Source organism: Cupressus sempervirens, chromosome 1 (assembly GCF_028749045.1).
Source record: "Cupressus sempervirens isolate cs-2001-9-10 chromosome 1, ASM2874904v1, whole genome shotgun sequence".
In the NCBI taxonomy this organism is placed as follows: domain Eukaryota; kingdom Viridiplantae; phylum Streptophyta; class Pinopsida; order Cupressales; family Cupressaceae; genus Cupressus; species Cupressus sempervirens.
In genome coordinates, this window is record NC_143118.1 from 540,931,355 (window position 1) to 540,953,971 (window position 22,617).

Sequence of the window (22,617 nt, forward strand, 5' to 3'; positions counted from 1 at the left end):
GTCAATTCATTTCTGTGAGAAACAAGAATCAAGAAAGTCCAATTATTTGTAGGTATTGTAGCTTCATTCGAAGAGGAGAAGTGGACATGAGACTATCTCTTGTCCATTTTAAATGAATCAGTTAACGAATTGATAAGTAAATGTTGTAAAATCATGTTGTTGAAAACCATGTAATGCAAGCAACGGCATGGAACAAAATCTGCATTTCAATTCCATTGTCAATTCATTTCTGTGGAGACTTGACTAATCTCTAGGGCCACCACATTCATTCCAACAAGGTTTAGTGAGCATGCCTCAAAAATCATAAGATAGAGACTATATCCAGTTCATTGCAAAGTAAATCCTTTCTATAGGCCCTACTCTCTACTTTTGTGCCACTATAGCAGGGCAGATGAGCCTGTAAAATTACCCTGCAATTATGTAGATGTACCTAGTTTATGCTAGCTAATTGGGCCTCTTCTTGTCTGTCTTTGTTTTGTATGTAGGGCCATTTGGATTGCAAATTGTATTGCATGGTTAGTCTGAAGCTCATTTTGGCATAGTTTTGATTGTGGGTGTCATTTAGATTCCACCAGTATTGTGTAGTTGGATAGATTACTTACAATATGAGAATCCTTCACTACCTTAGAAGATTGCACTCTTTCTATGGCATAGTTAACTATCTTTGATCAGGAAGATAATAGTTGCATAAAAAATTTGTCTATCCGAGCATCATTCATTGTTATCTTCGTCCTTGGGATTATATCAAATTTCTCTAAAACCCTTGTACTTTGTCTTTTCTTTAATGTTCAAGTCAATTAGTTCAAGTTCCAGCTGCTTCAAGGGAAGACAGCCGACAAATCTGGAAAGAATTTTTGATATTTTTAATAGGTGCAAGAGATATCATTCTCACCTTTCCTCTTAACAATCACTGTCCAGTTGACACAATGTGCGTCTTCTCATTTAATGGTCGAGCGGGTCTCTTGTGATCAGTTTTTCTTCTTATATTATTCTCACCACCTTCCACTGTGAAGTTATGCTGACTTGGCACCACAACTATGATGACTTGGCATGATGAATTCACTGGATGTTTAACTTTGTCGGTTCATGGAGGTCGTCAATTTATGTCATTAATCATCGTAATTGCTATGGAAATATTGTCGGTGATTGTAACTGTTGTCACTTGTCATTCCTCATGTGCCTATTCAGCTACCAGGTGGACTCTTCAGTTATTTGCAAGAAAACAAGGAGAACGATATATGTGATATGGTTGTTCGGTATTTTTCTGAGAGGTTAATGTATGCATCACTAGCTGACTCATTTCACATGTCTGAGAAATATCAGGCTGACAGAGAATTGCACAGTTGGTTATTTTCTCAGAATATATATCTCGTGTCTGGAGAACAAGTCTATCTTATGTATTAAGTGTGTTCTATGATATAGCATCATTATGTATGTGATCTGTGAACAGTAGACTTTTGCATATTAGTCATTCTCATTATCGTTTTGTATCTGTGAGATACTTGAAGAATTCTTATATTCTGTATCTGCATAGTTAAAGTGATTGAACTATGAGGAAGGATTATTGATTGACTGTTGAGAGTCATCAATCATAAGCACAAGAAATATTGTAATTAAGTTGAGCATGTATTTTTTGAGTGTGGCTGGGTTTTCCCCTCGAGTAGGAGGGCTTTCCTAGGGTAAAGAATGGTGTCATCTGTTATGCGTTAATGGTTTTCTGTATACTGTATCAGAGTGGGTTTAAGGAAATGATCCAAATCAGAATAGAACAATTGAATTTTAGAAGAATCGTGATGTCTAATGGGTGTCGAATATACAATTTGAAAGAGGAATTCTTCTGAGATCCTGTAGCTGAATAAGTCTTGGAGGCAGATGTGCTAATGTTCGATTTATTTTTTAAATCTCTGCCTGCACTATAATTTTGTGATGGCAAAAGATCTTTGCTGGATTGTGAGGAAATCTAGACAATAAAGAGATAAGTATTTTATGATTATATCTTTGAATATGGATCATGAATTTTATATAGTTAATATTAATTCATGTTATTTCACTGAGAATAGTGTATGCTTTTAGCATTGATCTAGATATTTCTTTTCAAGACAGGTTGTTTCTATAAATTATTATTAATCTCTCTTGGTCGCAAGTTGGATCGAGAAGCAACAAGATAATGAGAGATTTCATGCAAAGTCATGCAAGCTAAAGAAATGATAAAACATGAGGACTTCATTTGCAGTCATGGGACTGGGTTGATGGCACATAACTTCATTAAATAGGGAGAGCCTATATAGATTGTATTTGCATTCAGAGGAAGAAATAAGATTCAAAAGAACTTTTTGGCAGAGGGAGAGTGTCAAGTCCGTTGCAGAGGATCAGCAAGCTCATGCAGCAGGGTGACTGCAAAAGCTCCTTGCTGGTCAGACATTGAAGTCAATTAGTTCATTGTGATAATCAAAGTTTTGAGTGTGTTGTCCCTTTCGAGAGGGAGTCTCAGCATTTAGATGGATCTTTTATGTGATTTAATGAGTTCTTCTCTGCAAGAGAAGTTCGAGGTGAAATCCCTTGTTAATGAGTTCTTCTCTACAAGAGAAGTATGAAGTGATATACCTTGTTAATAAGTTCTTCTCTACCAGAGAAGTTGGAGGTGAAATCCCTTGTTAATAAGTTCTTCTCTACCAGAGAAGTTCGAGGTGAAATCCCTTGTTAATGAGTTCTTCTCTACAAGAGAAGTATGAAGTGATATGCCTTGTTAATGAGTTCTTCTCTACCAGAGAAGTTTGAGGTGAAATCTCTTAATAAGTTCTTCTATACTAGAGAAGTTCGAGGTGAAATCCCTTTTAAATAAGTTCCTCTTTGCCAAAGAAGTGAGAGATGAAATCTCTTGTTAATAAGTTCTTCTCTAACAAAGAAGTTCAAGATGAAATCTCTTGTTAATAAGTTCTTCTCTACCAAAGAAGTTCAAGATGAAATCTCTTGTTAATGCATTCTTCTCTACAAGAGAAGTTTAAAGTGAAAGCCCTTGTTCCACACTTTGGGTGTAGCCATGGTGGAAGTCATGTGTGAGAATCCGTGACATATTTTTCTATTTCACCCTCTAGGAGTGGCTATGGTGAATATTGCTATTCTGAGATAACAATTTTATATTAAGAAAATCTGTGATGAGATTTTGATATTGACACTTTTTGGTTGCAGTTCCATTTTGCTTGTCAGGTTAAGAGACATTATGACATTTAAATGATCTCTCTCTTGCTAAGAGGGAGTGTGTTATTAATGTAGCTGCAAGAGATATCATTCTCATCTCTACTCTTAAACATCACCATAGCTATGTTAACCAATGTTTCCAGGACACTGGCATGGGGAAACGGGTTTCCAAGACGGATTTTTTTACTTGGAGCAGGAGATAGCAGTGAGAACAGCTGTATAAAAAATAGAGAATTTTTTTTAAAATGGGGAAATATTAAATATTCGGATATAAGCGTGAATAAAGCATGCTTATATAAATTATAGAACCTTAACATATAATGTTTGTGTTAGATAATTAAACTTTAAAGTTCACATGAGAGTGAAAATCAAACGAATTATCAATTCTAAAAAATTAATTTTATGGGACAAACAAGGGAAAGGTTTTCAGAAGTTTTTGTGTTTTCGAGACATCCCGAATACGAGGACAGGTCAAATATTGCCAAAAATGCATCCCCAGGTAACACAACTATCAAGCCGAGATGACGAGTGTCTTCTCATTTCATGGTTGAGCTGGTCTTTCATGATTGATTTTTCTTCTTATATTATTCTCCCCGTCTTCTACCATGGAGTTGTGATGACTTGGCACCACAAATGTGATGACTAGGCATGATGAATTTGCTGCATGTTTAACTTTGTCAGTTCATGGAGGTCATTAGTTTATGTTATTAATCATCGTTATTGCTATGGGAATGTTGTTAGTGATTGTAACTGTCATCACTTGGCATTCCTCGAAGCGCCTCTTCAACAACTGAGTGGACTCTTTGGTTCTTTGCAAGAAAACAAGGGGTTATATATGTGATATGGTTGTTTGGTATTTTTTTGAGAGGTTAATGTATGCATCGCTAGCTGATTCTTTTCACATGTCTAAGAAATATCATGTTGACATAGCATGGTGTGGCTGATTATTTTTTCAAAATAGATATTCCCATGTCTAGAGAATAAACCAATGTTACACGAGGACTCACACCCCTCTCCCAAACCTCAGAGTACCCATCCCTGAGACGTCCCAACACCAAGTACTCACGTACCCAAGTACCCCCACCTCCGCCATTCCGCAACTATGCTGCCGCTATAATGGGTACTTGGATTTCTATTTGACTTTTGTTTTTTGAATGTTATGATTGGATATGTAATATGTTACTATGTTGAATGTTCAATGGTTCTAGTTCATGTTGCAATTTGGCTATGTTCAAGTATTTTAATTTGGTATGTTCTACTGAAACATCATTTCATAACAAGCATTTCAAGTTCTATATGTATACTATACAACACTCCTCCCTGCCCTGTCCTCCCCTTGCTACCGTCCCCTAACTGTCCCCTTGTCATCCCAAAAATGAGACCCATTTCCCTCCGTCCCGAAAACTCGTTTCGACGTCCCGACATACCCCAATACTGGGGTAACACTGGAATAAACCTATCTTCTACATTGAGTGTGCTACGTCATATAGCATCATTATAGGTGATTTGTGAACAATAGACTTGTGCATATGAGCCATTCTCATTATCACTTTGTATCTACAAGTTACTTGAAGAATTCTTATATTCTATACCTGCATACTTAAAGTGATTGAACTATGAAGAAGTCTTATTGATTTACTATTAAAGTTATCAATCATAAGTGTTAGAAACATTGTAATTATGTTGAACATGTAAAAGAAGAATCTATTTTTTTGGGTGTGGTTTGTTTTCCCCTCGAGTAGGAGATTTTTCCAGGGCAAATAGTGGTGTCATTCGTTCGTATGGTTTTATTGCACTCATTATTTTGTTAACGAGAATGGGGAAAGTCCCTTTGTGTGTTCGAACAAGATCACGACATATTCACTGAGTGATATCCAACACAAAGTCACATATTTGTAATGTAAACCTTGGTGTTGCCTAATTTTATCACACAGTTTCACATTGTTTAGCATTTAAGGTTTCCTTGTTCTAGAGAGGATAAAATACTTGGTACTTTATTTTGTGTTGTCGACTGTCACAAAACACCCATCACCAAAGTGCACCAAGATTTCAAGTTTCTTAATGTGATTTCATAGAAATGTGGAAGGACCACAGTTCATATTTATATATTTCTTATATCTTGTACAGACTTTTGTAATTTATCTCCTCCTTTTTTATTTGGAGAAATTAGGTTCCCCACTAGTTGTGGGCTGAACAGCTGGTTATAGTCACATGTTCATGGGTTGAAGCCTTATGTACTATTTGTAATTTATGTTTATAATATTATGGGAGCAGCCCACAAGGTCACATTTCATGAATCAAAAAATAAAAGATATACTAAACACAGCAATATTGAATCCAGAGGAAACGGCTAACTAAAGAACTCAAACCAGCAACTTAAGTTCTGAAGGGCCAGTTAAAGGGCACAACTGGGTGGATTTAGTATCTTCTATATCTAAAGAAGTGAGTAGGGAAAGACCGGCTGAGGGATGGATTAAAGTAGATTTTAACAGGGCTGCTAAAGGCAACCCGTGACCATCTGGTATAGGTGTTACTGTCCGTCATTGAAATGGAAACATTGCGGCCTTTGGACTATAAGATTGATCAAAGGAATAAACAATACAACAGAAGTTAAAGCAGCTTTGTTAGCTGTAAAGATAGGAAAGATGTTGAAGGTAAAGAAGTAACATTTCGAAGGTGACTCCCTAATAAACATGCAGGCTATAATGAATGGTATTTCAGTAGCTTTGCATCTGCAGAATTCTATTCCAACAATTGTGGAAGAACTGAATAAGTTGGAGGACTTTAAGGTAAGCCACACGAGAAGATCAGATAACAAGGAAGTAGATTCCTTATCAAAGTGGGCCTTATATTTTGAAATGCTTAATGCATTCAGATTCGAAGATCTTCGTGCTCTTTCTATGGATGGAGCTACACCTGAATGAGAATAAACATTGGAGTTGGTATAATTGAAACTTTAGCATTTTGGACAGGAAGATGTATGTGTTATCAAGGTAGGTTAAAGTTTAAGTGAGGATTTGTTTGTGTGAGCTATGCCACACAACAATAGAAATGAGTATAAATTGCTTTTAAAGGGAAGTGCTCGTAACGACATGGCATTGAAAGTACATTACTGATGTCGACTAGGTAAGAAGCACAATTGACAAGATTGCCTCAATCCCCTAGAGATTGCAGTTTGTCCTTCAAATACAACGATGGGTGATGCATTCAGGAATTGAATGATTTTTTTACTGAGAATGACAAGTTGGCATCATTCCCTTTACATGGGCAGAAAAAAATTAATTACAAAGCATAATTACATTCGGACCAGAGGCTTGGGATGTTTTTTTGCATATGCTTCCTATGTCCCATTAATGTTTTGTGACTATTATTTTTCTGTGTGAAATGAAGAGTTTTACTGTTTTGTAATTGACAAATCCAGATGTGTAATTGAGGTCACCTGAGGGTCTGATTTTCATTGATAAGTTCAGATGTTGGTGTGTCTGATGAGTTTGGATTGTTCTTGGTGTCTTGGGATTTTTTTTTCTATTAGAGATAGTTTATGAAATGGTTTAAAGGAGCAAAACCATATACATCTCAAAAGATGTCAAACAGTTCAGTCTGGGATTAGCATCAGACTGGAAGTAAAATAGTTACAAGTATATCAAATTTACAATATTCACTTATAAACAAAAAAGATAGTAACTTGAGACACAAAAACTAGTTCCAGACATCATGGTAGTTGCTCCTGATTATGGGGATATCCCAACCATCTCCATAGAAAGAATCTTCTTCTTGGGCACTGCTGGTGTCAGTGCCTTGAGTGTCCCTGATCAGATTTGGAGTAGTAATTTGAGTGTTCTGTATATTAATATCACCATCCACATTGTTTGGAATTGGTTCCTGTTGAGCATCATCGTTGAGGGATTTGGTATCAGAATCTGCTGCCACAAAATTGGAGAGCTGAATGTCCTCTTTGAATATTAACATGTTGTATCTTGGGATTTTTGCATTCTGGTTTTTTATTTATTACCTTCTGGTGTGTGTGTGTGTGAGAGTTGATATCCTCATTGCCTAATTAAAAACTGTAAATATTATTGAAATTCTAATATTATGTATTTACAATTAAAATAATATTATAAGACATTATTGATTAAGAACAAGGCATATTCTGTGATAACCCAAAACACCATTATCGAAAATTGATGTTCAAATACAATTATTATTATTAATATCTAGCTATTTTACAGTGGGTGTTGATTATTATTAATACAATATTAATGGTGTTTTAAAAGAATACAATAATTGCTTGATCCCATAATCTAGATAATTTTAGTTATCAATAATTTATAATTCTTGATTATTCAGTTACATGATATTAAGGTTTCATTTGTAATAAATGATAATTGATAAACATATATATATATATATATATATATAATTTTAGGACTGTCATTATTGTTATGATGGAAAACAATTACTAATTTTTCCTTTTGAGATTATTGGTGCATGGCCTTTGGAAGTCTCATTAATTGTTTCTCCTTGAACACTTATTTTCTAATTTTGGAGAATTTTTCCCAACTTAGCACATTACAGTCTACGGCTTGAGTGTTAATTCTGCTTGAATCATTAAGTTTCCTTATAACTGTCATCCGTTAGTCTACTCATGAAAAAGAACCATTTTCATATAGTTAGTGATGGATATTCTTCTTTCCTTTGGGGGAGGCTATTGATTGTTGGGAGCTTCACCACTACCACCAATATCTATTGATCTTCCATTAGATTTGTAAATGGTGCTCTTTCGTTTCTCAACACTCTTTCTGCTATCTTTGGACCATGAATATAGTGGGGAAATGCTAGTTGTCCAAAGGGGTCATTTTATCGCCTATATTGGTTTCATGTATTATGGGGGGGCGGGGGGGCTTCATATACTCCCAGCTGTCATGTGTTGGCTTTCTTCCTTGGAGAATGTTCTTTATATACAAATCAAAAATAGATCAGCAGAAGGGGTTGCATCAATCCATTTTGCACTTGAGAATTGAAATCAATAAAGTGTGGAAGATGTAGTTACAATGTCTACCTTCTTGGATCCCTATTTCCACAATTGACCTTTTATCTTCCTTATTTTGTGTCAAGTAAGCATTTTTCCTTCACCTCATTGCTCACTGGGAATTCTGTTTGTTGCGTTTAAGGAAGTTTCTGTGCCAATATTTTTAGTGTGTGGTTTATGCATCTGTTTGACGATTCAATTCTCTCTTTCCTCTTATCTTAGCTAGAATCAGGATGAATTGACCAATTCAATTTCCTCAAAGTTGGCTTTTGCCCCCCTCTAGGATGTGTTTCATAGTTTATACTTGCTCATTTAATTTAATGGCCCAAGTTCACCTGCTACCCAGTAGCAATCTGATCAGCACATGATAAAACCTTCATTAGCATTCATTGGGACCATCCTGCAATCATTTTTTTCTATGAGACGATACACATCTTGGAAACTTTTTGTCATTTAGTTCACATGCCATGTTTTTACTTTCAAATTTTGTATGCATACCAACCATAGTATTTGAAAAAACTGCACCTTCACTATGTTTTGATGGAAGTCCATGACATGCTCCAAATCCCATTTACTCACCGTAGGGACGAAGCTGGCAAAGGTCAATGAATCTGGCTTTATGCATGTCAATTGCAATTACTTGAAGCTTTGGTTTGAAGGTTCTTTTAATCAGTTGGATCCTTTCTAATTTCTATTAATAATGCCTATTTTCATTCTTTCAAACGTATTTCCAGCACCCCATTATGTTCTCCTGAAGCATTATTTATTTACTCTCATATCACGTACTGCAGGCCGTTAGGTAATGTGTCCCCGAATGAACGTTTTCAAGCTTCTTCTATGTTTGCAGTGTACACTCATAATTCTTCCTTTAAACCATTTCATATAGCTATCCATCAGTTACGTGCATGCCTCTCATTTTGGTCTTTTGCCCAACTCTATCATCTGTCTGGTTGCTTAATGAATGTTAAGTCTTTCCCTTGAGAATCGCTGTTTTGAAAAGAGCGATACACTTTATTATTTTCAGCCTAAATAATTCAAAAAATAAATTTGGCTTACTTGTTTCTTGTTCAAAGATATGCATTGACTTATCAATTTCAATAAAGGTTTTCCATTTGGAATTAGGATTAGGCACAGAGAGAGATTTGGTAACTTAGTTAGGCATGAAGGAATATATTACTCTTTTCTTTTAAAGAATCTATCTTGGTCATGATTATTTCTAGTTTCTAAATTTGAGAATTAGTTCTAATTTTGGAAATATGTCAAAATTATGTTTAGAATACAGAAATTCATAATTTCAGATTTAGTTTTTCTTGTGGGTAATATAAACAAGATTTATGATAAAAAGTCACTTTAGATTGATTTAGTTATTTTTTTTATTCTTAAATGGGTTTTAGAATATGAGAATGGATTTTAATAGTTGCAGGTTTAATTGAGATTTGAATTATGAATGACTTTAAGATAGTTTATATTTATTTGTTTATCTATTATTAAATCCTTCGGAGGTTTAGTCTGCTAGAATCTATTTAAGTTAGTTAGTTATATTATACTGAAGTTGGGTTATTATAAAGTTGATTTTATTAATTTAGATGCATGATAGTCTCTAGAAGTTTAATTATGTTGAACTAAATTTATCTAGATGCAATTACGTCACTTTGATAGGCTTATTATTGTTAAGTCTTTTGATGAGATAAGTACCATTGTATAAAATTAAAATAATTAGTATTAACATTTATAGTATTTAATTAGTATGCTATTTTAGTTGCATAAGCAATTTATTTCATTCTATGGTGCCTAGATCCAATGAGTGCTAAGCGTTCCATTTATTCTCATGAGAGATGGATTCGTGTGAATCACTATTCATGAAACATGGGTCAATGAGTTTGACTCAAAAACTACACAGCTAAATCCTGATAGCAATATCACAATATGACTTGCTGTGGAAAATATCTCCTGCTTATCATTCAATGGTGACAATTGCTAGGTATTACATTTGAGATTTATTTTCTTATAAGATAGAAATAGATTATACTCATACATATGTTGGTTTTATTAGTCTAGTAAGTCTTTGTAAATAATTTTAAAGAATGATTTTGATTTGACTCAACATTTAACTAGAAGAGGATACTTATATATAGTTTAGGAGTCTTTATGTGAGAACTTACGAAATAAAATGAATTTGTAAATTGGGACATTTTTTGTGTTTTGCAATGATTAATAGTGTAGTATGTGTTTTCTACTTATTGGGTATTGTTATTTAGTTTTCAAATTTATGATTGTTCTCTGTGATGTGAATATGTTGTTGGCATGAATCAAGTCCTAAACTGGGATGAGCAAAATTCATTCTGGTATTAATTCTTACTTGGGAATCTATGTATTACATTGGAATGGTGTTAGTATGTATCTTGTCTTGGCTATGTATTGCTAGTGATCTGTATGGAGTTATGAGTTAAATAGTTGAGTTGTGTTGTGACGTATTGTCTTGATGATTGTAAGGGGGGGATTCGCTTCCTTTGGTCTATTTTAGTTGTGATGTTTCCTTGATGTTTTGGTAGAAGTGTGAGGGTTGATGGTAGAGTCCCTTACGTGTATCAAAGGCTTAAGGTGTCATTTTGCATATTTTTCCTCTGTTCCATTGATGTTTTATGATAATTATTTTTCTGTGTGAAATGAAGAGTTTTATTGTTTTCTGATTATTGGATCCAGATGTGTAATTGAGGTCGCTAGAGGCTCTGATTTTCATTGATGAGTTCAAACATCAATTTGATGATTTCTTGTGAAACTTTCTCATATGTATGTTTTGGACCTAATTTTTGCAATTGAGGCTGCATGATGGACCTGGTGATGTTCTTGGCATCTTATTGTTGATTCAGTTTAATTTTGCCTTGTTGGCAAATGTCATGCTTTAGATCTACATGTTATTTAGTGACCATGTTTTATTGTATAATAATCTATTGGTCTTCTTGGAGCTTGGTTATGCATTTGATGGATCAAGGAGATCTTATGTATCCAATTTGTTGGTACGTATCCAAAAAGAGGACTTCTTCATGTGCAATGTATCTGGAATTATGAAAATGTTGTATAACCTAGAGAGTTCCTAAGTGGTTCTCATTATTGATGTTTATAGCATTTAGATATCCTATTCATTATGCTGACAATATGGATCCTATTGATGATTTCGAGTCTAATTAGCTTTATTTACCACATAGATTAATTAAGAAATGCACACAAACAAAGAATACGAACATGAACAGCAACCAGCAAAACTCTTATTATTATTCGCATATGCCCACAGTACATTATGCTTCGATGGTAAGATATGATGATAAGATGAATACAATGCTTCCCGAAGAGGTTATAAATACTTTCCAAAGAACCTTCCCAAAGGTATCCATCGGTCAGATACATTATGTCCGTTACATAACAAAAACCTTTCCGAAGGGACCCGTTGACTGATACACAATTTCCTTTCCGAAGGGACCTGTCGGCTGATACACAATTTCTACCAACGACATCATCCCCCCCAAAAAGAAAAGTCGTCTCCTGACGACAACAGAACAAAACTCAAACAACAAATACAACAATATTGATTTGCCACATCACTTTCACATTCATCCCGTTGCAGCTATAGCCTTTGCTAACACAATACTGACTCCTCAAGCTGACCTTGATAGCCACCTGTGCTGCTTTCTCTGCTTCCAACTCCTCGGTACCCTAAGCCAAGTGTCGCTACACTGCCTCCAACTGGATGATCAGCTCCTCTCGAGCTCTCTACGCATCCACCAAGACAGCCTCACGACCAACACCTACTCTCAGTGCTTCTGGTACACAAACACTTCATGCCTACAGCAACTCTAAGTCTGCTCAACTGGTCAGACTCCCACTACTGATATCCGCAACGACTGGGGGTCCAAGGGGCAACGCCCGGTGGGGTCGAGGGGCAGCACCCCTGCGGGGTCCTGGGGCAGCGCCCTGGGTGCCAGGGCGAGGTTGAGGGGTAGCGCCCGTCGTCACCAAGACCAAACTAGCACTCTGAAACCCACACAAAACTGCATGGAACACACCATTTCTGTCATTTTCTACCAATTCTACACTCTTTCTGGCAATCGTTGGTTCTTCCTCTACCCTATGGCATCATCTGATACTCATTCTGAGCATTCTTGATTTGTCGACGTTTTTTTTTTTTTTTTTTTTAGAAAACCTCCTATCACCCTTCTGTGCTACCAAATAGCAAGTAGAAGCCGTGCGCAAAAACCCCACAGAATTTGTAATCTTGCAATCCAAATCCGTACACATGATATGCTTGAAAAATCCGTACAATTACCTAACATTCCAAATTGTAATTTCCGTATGCTATCCTTACTTCCAAATTCTGTACGCTACCCTTCTCTATTAAAATCCGTATGGTGGTCCCAGTGTTACAATATGCAACTCTTAAAAAAATCGTACACTGCAAGAAGAAAAGTCGTACTACAACAAAACTGTACACCAACCTTCAAAATGGAAGCCGTATGGTATTCTTCCCTTCGAGTATGAAATCCGTACGGCACTGTTTTCTTCAATATGGAAACCGTACAGCACTTTTCTTCGGCTATGAATTCCGTACTGTACTGTTTTCTTCAATATGGAAACTGTACGGTACTTTCCTGAAAACCGTACTACACCTATTAAATTATCTAGAAAACCGTACACCATCCTTCAAACATTGAAAACCGTACGGTAGTCCCTTACTGTGAAATCCATACGGTGGTGCTCCTTCCTTCATATACTAATTACCGTACGGTACTTTTCCCTAAAAACTATACGGTGCTCTTTTCTCTGAAAATCGTACGAAAGAGTCCATCCTCTGAGAAATCTGTACAGTGTTAGTGGAAACCGTACAGTGCACCTTTACTGCGAAATTCGTACGGTAGCAATGAAATCTGTACGGTGGCAATGAAATCCGTACGGTACCCTCTCTCTCTCTCTCTCTCTCTCTCTCTCTCTCTCTCTCTCTCTCTCTCTCTCTCTCTCTCTCTCTCTCTCTCTCTTTTTAATAAGACAGAATAGCAAAGTCAGTTTACCCTTCGACCATCATCACTGTCAATCTGCAATGACAAAGGGGTCTCCCGAAGGCCATTCTTTGACTTTCGGCCGTGGTATACCTTCAGCTTCGAGCCATTCACCACCTGAGGGATTTCCTGTCCATCCAAAATCCATAATTTTATTGCTCCATTGTCCCCTACTTCTCGGATCTGATACAGCCCGACCCACTTAACTTTGAACTTGCCTGGTTTGATCTCATTCCGGTCGTCGTACTTCAACACCCACTGTCTGAGTTGAAACCTGCTACGTCTGTTTTGTGTCATCTCCATATTGCCCAGTTTGTTCCCGAAGCTCGCTACCATGGACTCCATCAGCTGCCCCTTCTGTCCGTCAATAACACTTTCACTCTGTACTGCTACAATTTTTATTGAACCCTTCCTCTTTGTTGCCTGTGCAGACCGTATCGTGTGTCTTCCTTGCTGCTGGTACCTTTCTACTATATTTGTGGTTCGACATAATACTTTCTTCCAACACAGTCATACAGTAGAATCTTTCCTTCTTTTGGGTTTGTACTGTATGGTCTGTCCTTCAGCTTCAGTCATATTCGCGTTTTCTTCTTCGGCTTCTCTGTGTTGCTTCGAACATTCATTTCTTCCTTCGGCTTCTCCATGTTCCTTCAGACATTCATTTCCTTCGTCGGCTTCTCTATGTTCCTTCGAACATTCATTTCCTCCTTTGGCTTCTCTGTGTTCCTTCGGACATTCATTTCCTCCTTTGGCTTCTCTGTGTTCCTTCGGACATTCATTTCTTTCTTCTTTCTTACCTTCATTGATCCTTAGCATATTACAACTTGGAAAGAGCTCGTAATCCTCTATCTGCCAGTGGTAAAGACCATTTATTGAATCCAAATCATCATCTCCTTCTAGTCGTAGAACTCCCTCCTGATCCGGTTCCATAGTTTGCCCCTTTTCATCCTCTTCTCCCTCAAAATCTGACGATAAGGTTTCTTCCCCGACCATCTGAGTGTGCAGATCGATGACATACTTCCGTCCTTTGCTTTCGAGTGATAAAGTATTTTTCTTCCAATCATGCTTTGCTTTTGCTTGTATCAGCCACCCCCGACCCAGAATAGCATCGTACCCCTTCCGCCTGAGAGGAATCACAACGAAGTCCAACAGGAATGGTTGTGTTCCGATTGTCACTGGTTGCGTTGTGAGTATTCCCAATGGCTTGATTCCGTGTTGATCGGTTGTTAACAGCTGGAAGGTAGGTGGCCATAATGTCGGCTGTCCCAACTTTTTCCAAGTGTCTTCAGGCAACACATTGACACCGGACCCTCTGTCCACAATCGTTTTCGTCAATACAGTCCCGAGAATTCCCATTTCAACGACTACCAGATGGCGTCCAGATGAGAGGGCTAACAACATCGGATCTTCTACACTTGTGCCACTTTCCTTCTCCTTTTTGTCCATTGTACTTGCTCCACTTTCCTACTCCCTTCCATGTTCTCGTGGGAGTTTAGCAGCAGGAACAATATTTGTGAGTGCTGATCGGAGCTGAGGCATAGTGAGCAACAGATCACTTATCCTGACAGGTATCTCGGCTTGCAATATTTACCGTACAATGTTATGTTCTGCGCAGTTCCATACGGAGGTACTTGGCAGGTCCTTCAGGTGTGCCGTTTCTGCCTGTGCTGCTTTCTGGATCTCTACCCGTGCTTCCTCCAGTCTCTTCTTTTCTTCCGCTGGGTCAGGGTATAGTTTTGCCTGCTTCCAAGTGATTGCCAGAACTTCTTCCTCGTCTGTCCCAACGGTAATCAAGTTTACTCTAGACTTCGGGCACTTAGTATCATCATGATCGCCAGGTCCACACCATCGGCATAGCAACTTCGGTGTGTTCGTCGTTGTGCACTCTCGGGCGAAGTGACCCCACAGATTGCATGCACGGCATTGAACAATCAGTCGACCATTCGCATCATACTGAATTCGACTCCTTCCGCCTGTATTGTTGTTGCTGCTATTGTTGTTATTTTGACCGTGCCAGTTGTTTCTGTATCTGCCCGATGTGGCTCCTTCCGTACTAGTGTTCCCGTTCCCTCCTGACGGGGATGCCTCCTATGACAGGAACACTTGCTGCGGTGTTCTTGTTTTTAAATTGAAAAGGGCATTCCTTTAATGAGTGTCCCAGGATTTGGCAGATTTCACAAAATTGATCTTTCGGGCAGGATCCCTTCGTATGGCCTTCTTTCTTACACTTCATGCACCATAGGTCATTGCCCTTAGTCTCCTTGTTCATGTTTTTGAATTCCTTCATCATCCGCATCATGTCCTTCTGGAGGGCCCGGACCTTCTTATTGCTTTCTTCGTCATCGCTGCTACCTTCTCCTGAAGATGAATCATCTTCTGAATCGGACGAGCTGTTTTTCTTCTTCTTCTTTGTCTTCTGGTCACTTTCGAGGTTCATTGCCCGATCGTATGCTTCAATGTATGTTGATGGTGGCACGATCTTCATCTTTTTCCGCAGTTTCGAGTGAAGGCCTTCAATGAACCATCTTTTCTGGAGCCCATCTGCCGGCTTATTCTCCATTTACTGATTAAGTCCTTCAATCTCCTAGCAAAGACCCATACTGTTTCATTCTTCTTTTGCTTGGTATTGAATATCTCCGCTACAATTTCATTATCATCACGCAAAAGTTGAAATTCTGCGATGAACTCCTCCTTAATGTTATCCCAACTATTTAATTTTTGTGGATCAGCATCAGTAAACCAATCAATCGCAACACCCCGTAGGGTAGCAGGAAATTGTCGGATCCATTCGTTTATATCTGTTGTGCCATTTGCCCTCCAGATCGTTTCACATGTTTTACAATGTCGAATGGGATCAGCTGCTTCATCACCATCAAATTTAGGCAATTTTTCCTTCGGACCTGCCATTATCACTGTATGTCGAGGGTTTTGTTGTGTACCTGCGTTGTTTTGCATTCCCACGCTGTTTTGAGCACCCGCGCTGTTCTGAGCTCCCGCACTATTCTGCACACCCGCGCTGTTCTGGACACCCGCGCTGTTGTGCACACCCGCACTGTTTTCTGCTTCCACGCTGTTTTCAACACCCGCGTTGTTTTGGACTTCCGCGCTGTTTGGTGAAGAAGAGGGTTCGTCAACCGAAGCTATTCGTTCCGAAAGTATATCTCGGACGAAGAGGTCACTCCACGCTTGTGCTCCTTCGGCACTCCGAGCTGTGCGAGTCGATCTCCTTCCGTCAGGATTCTCTTCCCGTGGCGTATGCAGGTTCAAAAATTCCTCCCTCGTTTCTTCCACCAACTCAAGCCGTTGTCGAGTCTCCTTCAACAATCCTTCCGCGCTCTTGTTTCCATCGGCAATCTTCTGAAATCTCCTTCGACGCTCTATCTGCTGAGCCAGAATTAAATTTTCCTGCGCAACACGTATGTCATCTTTTTCCTTCAGCTTATTCTTATCTTTGTTCAACTGATTCGGCATTTAATTCATATCCACCTGCGTGCGTACCAGGTCCATCGGGCAACGGCACCAAATGTTTACCGCATAGATTAATTAAGAAACGCACACAGACAAAGAATACGAACATGAACAACAACCAGCAAAACTCTTATTATTATTCGCATATGCCCACAGTACATTATGCTTCGATGGTAAGATATGATGATAAGATGAATACAATGCTTCCCGAAGGGGTTATAAATACTTTCCGAAGAACCTTCCCGAAGGTATCCGTCAGCCAGATACATTATGTCCGTTACATAACAAAAACCTTTCCGAAGGGACCCGTCGACTGATACACAATTTCTTTTCCGAAGGGACCCATCGGCTGATACACAATTTCTACCGACGACAAGCTTCTTATAATATGAGGAGATTCCATTTGAGATTAATTGATTTGTTTATTCTTTTGATTTTAGTTTGGAGCATAGGAGGGCTTTCTAGGAGCATGGGATGGACAGTGGCTCCCAATGAGGGTCAAGACCAAAAGCGGTTGTTCCAAGGCAACCCATTGTGGAGTTTTAATCAAGTGCAAACCTAATAAATAACTAAGTTGGGAATTCACATTAATTTTAAAAGATAATTGCCTCACCCATGCCTTAAAGATCGCATGCATATATGAGGATGGGCTGGAGAAGATTTGGTTATCTGTGGGATGTAAATCTGGCAGTATGACACCTCATTTACAAAAGAGGTGGTCGGTTCCCCATGAGCTCCACCAAGGTATCACGTCCAGATAGACTGTCAAGGTGACTCTAGGATGAAATGCAACCCTTAAGCATGTGACCTAGGACTCCCTCGTGTTTGTTTTAGATTGGCCAATGGTATAGGATGTTCCTTTGTGATTATCTTTCATTACCTTGTTGTATACCCTTGTGGACTCCTATGTTTGTAATGTCCAGAAGAATTCAATAAATATCTCATAATATTAAGCTGTTAAAAATCAAATACGAGATAATGATTACATAAGTGGTTAATGATCCATAATAATTATATAATATGATTAATATCTACAATCAGATAATTTCAAATTTATCTATTGACCAACGTAATTAATACTTAAAATATTAAAATAGTAATATGAAAATATTAAATAAAGAAATAAAAAAAAATTATTTTTTATGATTTCACCATATTATTAATCTAATAATAATGAAAGAATCTAATTAATAAATATTGTAATATTATAATATAATATATTACTCAATATAGCTATTATAATATAAAACAAACTAATCGTTGATAAAAAAATAATAATAAACTCCCAGTAAACAATGCTTTATTAACATGAACAATGATTAGATACAGTTAAATATGATGAGGCGTCTCTTGAGAGACATCGCATCAATCTGCAAAGTATAGACTCCCTCAATTAGGGAAGAGATGTGTAGATCATTTTTGGAAGTGGGGGAAAGCAAACATCTGACTCAACAGGAGGAAACAGTGTCAGCACTTAGTGGCAATACAATGTCGTGAAGATAGAAGAAGGAAGTAGTAATAAGCATACCTAAGGATACAGCTCGACATTAGATGGAATAGAGGCTTTAAAACGGTCATATGGCATCACTGTAATAAATATTCAGAGGCATCACAGGATATAACCAACAGTAAGGGAGTGGAGAAAGCTGGAAATAATACAGTAATGTTCATAACAAAACAGTGAAATAAAATAAAAGAATATCAAGCCAAAATAGGGACGAATGATTGCTCATTTATGTGTAGGAATCAACTAGTCAGCACCAAATGACATCATCGAGCAACACTTCCTTGGCTCGTTACTCCAGCTTATGATTAGATAGCAACTCAATGAACAGAAATTGGTCAAGACAATTAATGCAAGCACGATTTAACTGGAAGACCATGGAAAAATTAGACGGATGAAAAGAGAGATACAGGGAACACAAAAGAATGATACACTCATTAATTTATAGTGACTCGGCACATTAACATTTGACTCAGCAAAAGAATGACCAAGAAGAATAGCAGTCATCGAAGGTACCAATCTACGGAGATCAACTTGTATAGTTGGTGGTCCAGCCACATAAGATATATACGCACACACTGACGATTACATATCTAACAGACTCGGACATATATCGCCATGCATAGCCATAAGGAAACGAAGAAAGCCCAAAGCCTCCATAATTTTGTTAAATCCTTCACGTGGTTGCTGCTCCTCAGCATGTTATCACAAGGGATGGAAACAAATTCATTGAATTGCTAGCATACATTTAATATCACACATTGATGCGTGTGTTGCCCAGTAACCATAGATCATTACAAGATGAGACTTTACTTGTGACTACGTCATGAGATTTGTGGTAATGCAAAGAAGAAGACCAATATATTGTTATTTTTAATTGTTCAAAGAATCATTATATATCATATGGATTTGGAAGCAGGAACACATCATTCAAGGTAGAAAATGTGTTTAAAGCATTTTAAACTTACAGTTGATCAAGTGTGGACAACAATAGAATTGTGGAGTCGAGTACAAAATAAATTTCAGATACAATGGAAGTCATATCATATTATCGTGAGCCTTAGAATTATATTGCATTACCAATACGATCCTTCAACATGTTAGTAAATATGGAATCGATTTCGCTTTTTCCAAGACTTAATAGGAAGAAGCCTATTACAATTGACGTGATCATGAATAGTCTTGACTCTTGGGAGATCCAAGCGAGGACATTACAATATTACTCCTTGGATTGGATGTTTCTGTGTTGATGCCTTGCTTGTAACTTTTGCATGGTATGGAGCCTTGTGTTATCTCCTAACTCAGGGAAGTGGTCCTCATGGTCCCACATGGTTGGGGGGAAAAACTTTTTATCAATCAAATATTTTTCCCAAGTGTGATCAAAAGCTAGGGTGGACTTGCTTTCTTCTCTACAGCTATTGTTCATGCAGCCAGATGATTTCTATGTTTCATTGTATCTCATTATGTAGCTTCATGTTGATGTATTGGTGTACCATTGTCTATAACATCATATTGATGCATGGTTGTAGTATTGTAGTCTCCTTGAGGAGATCAATGTAAAATGAATATGTGAATGTATGTCAGTGATTACTTACACTTTGTAAACGTAACATGTATCTCTGATTACTTGTGATGTAAGGAAGAAGTGGATAAGGATGTTTATCCTTGATTTGATCATATGACATTATGTTATCTGATTGTAATATTGAATTACTTCATTTGTGTGGTAAGATTTTTCATAGTTGATGGTATCAGTCTTGTTCACTATGCATTGCTGGTAGCGACGTTGGAAGACCGAAGAGGACCTAGCTATGTCATTAATGTTTAGCATTCATGTTTGCAATAAATGTATTGGATCACTGATGAGTTAAAGTTATCTATACTCGGAATAGTGATGATAGTTGTATTAGTTATAACTTTCTTTTTTTTAAATCTACTACTTTTCTTCTAGATTTTGTCTTGTCCTCTCATGTTCTCTCGTGAGGCATTACAAATCCTCTCTATCAGGTCCAATCCTCTCTATGGATATGTTAAGTCAGATAGATATATTACATTTTTGTAAATGAATATACATAGTTTGGCAGCGTTGCTAAAGATTAATTAATAATTTAATTGGAATATTTTAAAACTACAGACACTGTTTTGACTCTTACAGGATAGAATGAAGATTGCTTGCCCTCTAATAATGTTATAAAATTCTCACATGTCTGCAGACGGCATTAATTGCCTCTGTGGACTTTCTACCAATTCAAGCCATTATCTGGATAGCATTTTAAACAGCAAGCAAAATGAACGTGGAGCATCCATCCAATATGCTAGATTGGTGATATTTCTATCATTCAAAAAGACAAGAAATATCATCATCACTGGGTGATCTCACTGAGGAATCATTTGCACCCATCACTGGGGTATTTATTTCAAGTCTCATTGATCTGTTATGCTTATGTCTAGACATTAACCAAAACCAGAAACTTCTAGATTTCTTTATAGCAAACAAGAGTAGAATCACTGAGATGCAACTACAGTTTAAGGCTAAAGCAACAATAATCCTTAATTGTTCACATAAAGATACTATCAACTTTGGCAATTCTTAGTGTCTGGGCCCTACAGTGCTAGATCAAACAATATCCAGACCAAAACAAAATCACAGAATTTTAAAATATCTAGTTTAATTTTAAAATAAAATATATAAATTGAAAACATACTAAGTAGGGTGATGTAAAGGAAAATAAACAATCTGCAGTGCCATACTCGAAATAAAACACCATACCTGCCTAATAAAAGTTGATTTACCTCCCATGTTTGGTCCAGTGATGATTTGGAACCAGCTTTTACCCCTCACCTAGAAAACAGCCATATGATTAACATTCTTACAAAGATGTTAATAATATTATTGTAATATAATGAAGGAAAGTAAAGATGAAAAAGTAGGCATTCATCTGAATCCTGTTTACACAACTCACAAGACAGCAATCATTTGGTATGAAATTTACACCATCTTGAGCTTCAACACAAGGATGCCTGCTCCCCTTAAGTATAATGTCCCCTTCCTCCTAATAACTCGACGACATGGAAAACATATATTTTATTTAACAAGGCACAGCCAACATAATTTTAGAGACAATTCAAATAAGAAACATAAAATTGAAAACATGTTCTTTGGAAAAGAATTTACCGGTGAAGTGATATCTGGCCTCACATACGGTGTCGGACAGCTCACAGCAAGATCAGAAAAACTGAGCAAAACATCCAGTTCAGAAAGTATACTGGCAATCACTTCAAAAACCTGCATGAAGCATAACAGATTAATCATATAAAACTAGAATTCTGAATTAATATTGATGAAGAAATCTCTGGAACACTTCCAATATTCATAAAGGAAGTGATAAGTAACATCAACAATATTGCTGATATATACAGAACATATTACAAGCATTATTAATGTAGCACTTCAAGATTCAAAAAACCAACTGTCAACTTCAAAATCAATTTTGTTTACACCTGATATGATACAATGGGTTCTCAAGCTCTACTTAAGAGTAGAGCATCTCCATTAATATACACAATACGAAAAATGGTCTAAACAAACTGGAAGGAGCAGTGAAAAACCAAAATGAAGCATGACAATTGGAAATGGGGCATGACAATTGGAAATGGGGCCAGAACTTAAGGTCACCCTGCCATCTTATACTAAGTCATCCTTAAAGGTGAGCTTAGATTTCCCGAGACATATTGCTCTATAACAACATATAGTCTACATGTACGCTTATGGACTTAGCTCAAATAAAATTACCCCATTTCCAATGATGAATAGTATCACAAATGGTCCTTTAGTAAGATGCCATAAAGGGGTAAAGGAGCTATCTTAAATCAAACAAAAACATAACCCCACTTTCAGGTCATTGCTGGAAAAAATATTACCATGAGGAACCCTCACCTTTCCATTACTTATACAATCTTGAGAAATTCCTAAAGAAATATGAAGCATAGAGTTAACTACTTAATTGTTAACATAGACTGTCATTGTATGCTATCAAAGGCCTATGAGTTCAAAAACCAATTCATTCAAAACTTGTCTTACAGCATTACTTGATATCCATACAAAATCATCCAACCGGCATTAAGAAAATTTCAAATTAATCATCACCTACAAAATATTTAGTTTTCCTGCAATAATACATTCTTTTTGGAAGATTCAATAAGCATGCAAAAGGAATAGCTTAATCTAGTCATTATTATTTGAAGTAATCATATAAGCACTGAGGACTTTAAATAAAAATAGTCAGGACTCAACAACAAGTGACGGCATATGAGTTAAAGCTATAAATATATTAGAAAAAAACACACAATATCAGAGAAAATTTTATTAA

The 22,617-nt window shown here is 37.1% G+C and overlaps 1 protein-coding gene across 3 annotated transcripts in view; it reads right to left on the minus strand.

The window, feature by feature from the left end:
* Window positions 1–22,617, minus strand: part of MSH2 (MUTS homolog 2) — a 111,864-nt gene that overhangs the window by 62,322 nt on the left and 26,925 nt on the right. For all 3 annotated transcript variants that reach the window (XM_089830103.1, XM_089830100.1, XM_089830108.1), the window contains exons 6-8: window positions 21,423–21,533; window positions 21,211–21,300; window positions 21,018–21,089 (exon numbers count right to left, since the gene is read on the minus strand). In XM_089830103.1, coding sequence (XP_089686229.1) covers window positions 21,018–21,089; window positions 21,211–21,300; window positions 21,423–21,533 — 273 coding nt within the window. The remainder of the gene's footprint in view (window positions 1–21,017; window positions 21,090–21,210; window positions 21,301–21,422; window positions 21,534–22,617) is intronic.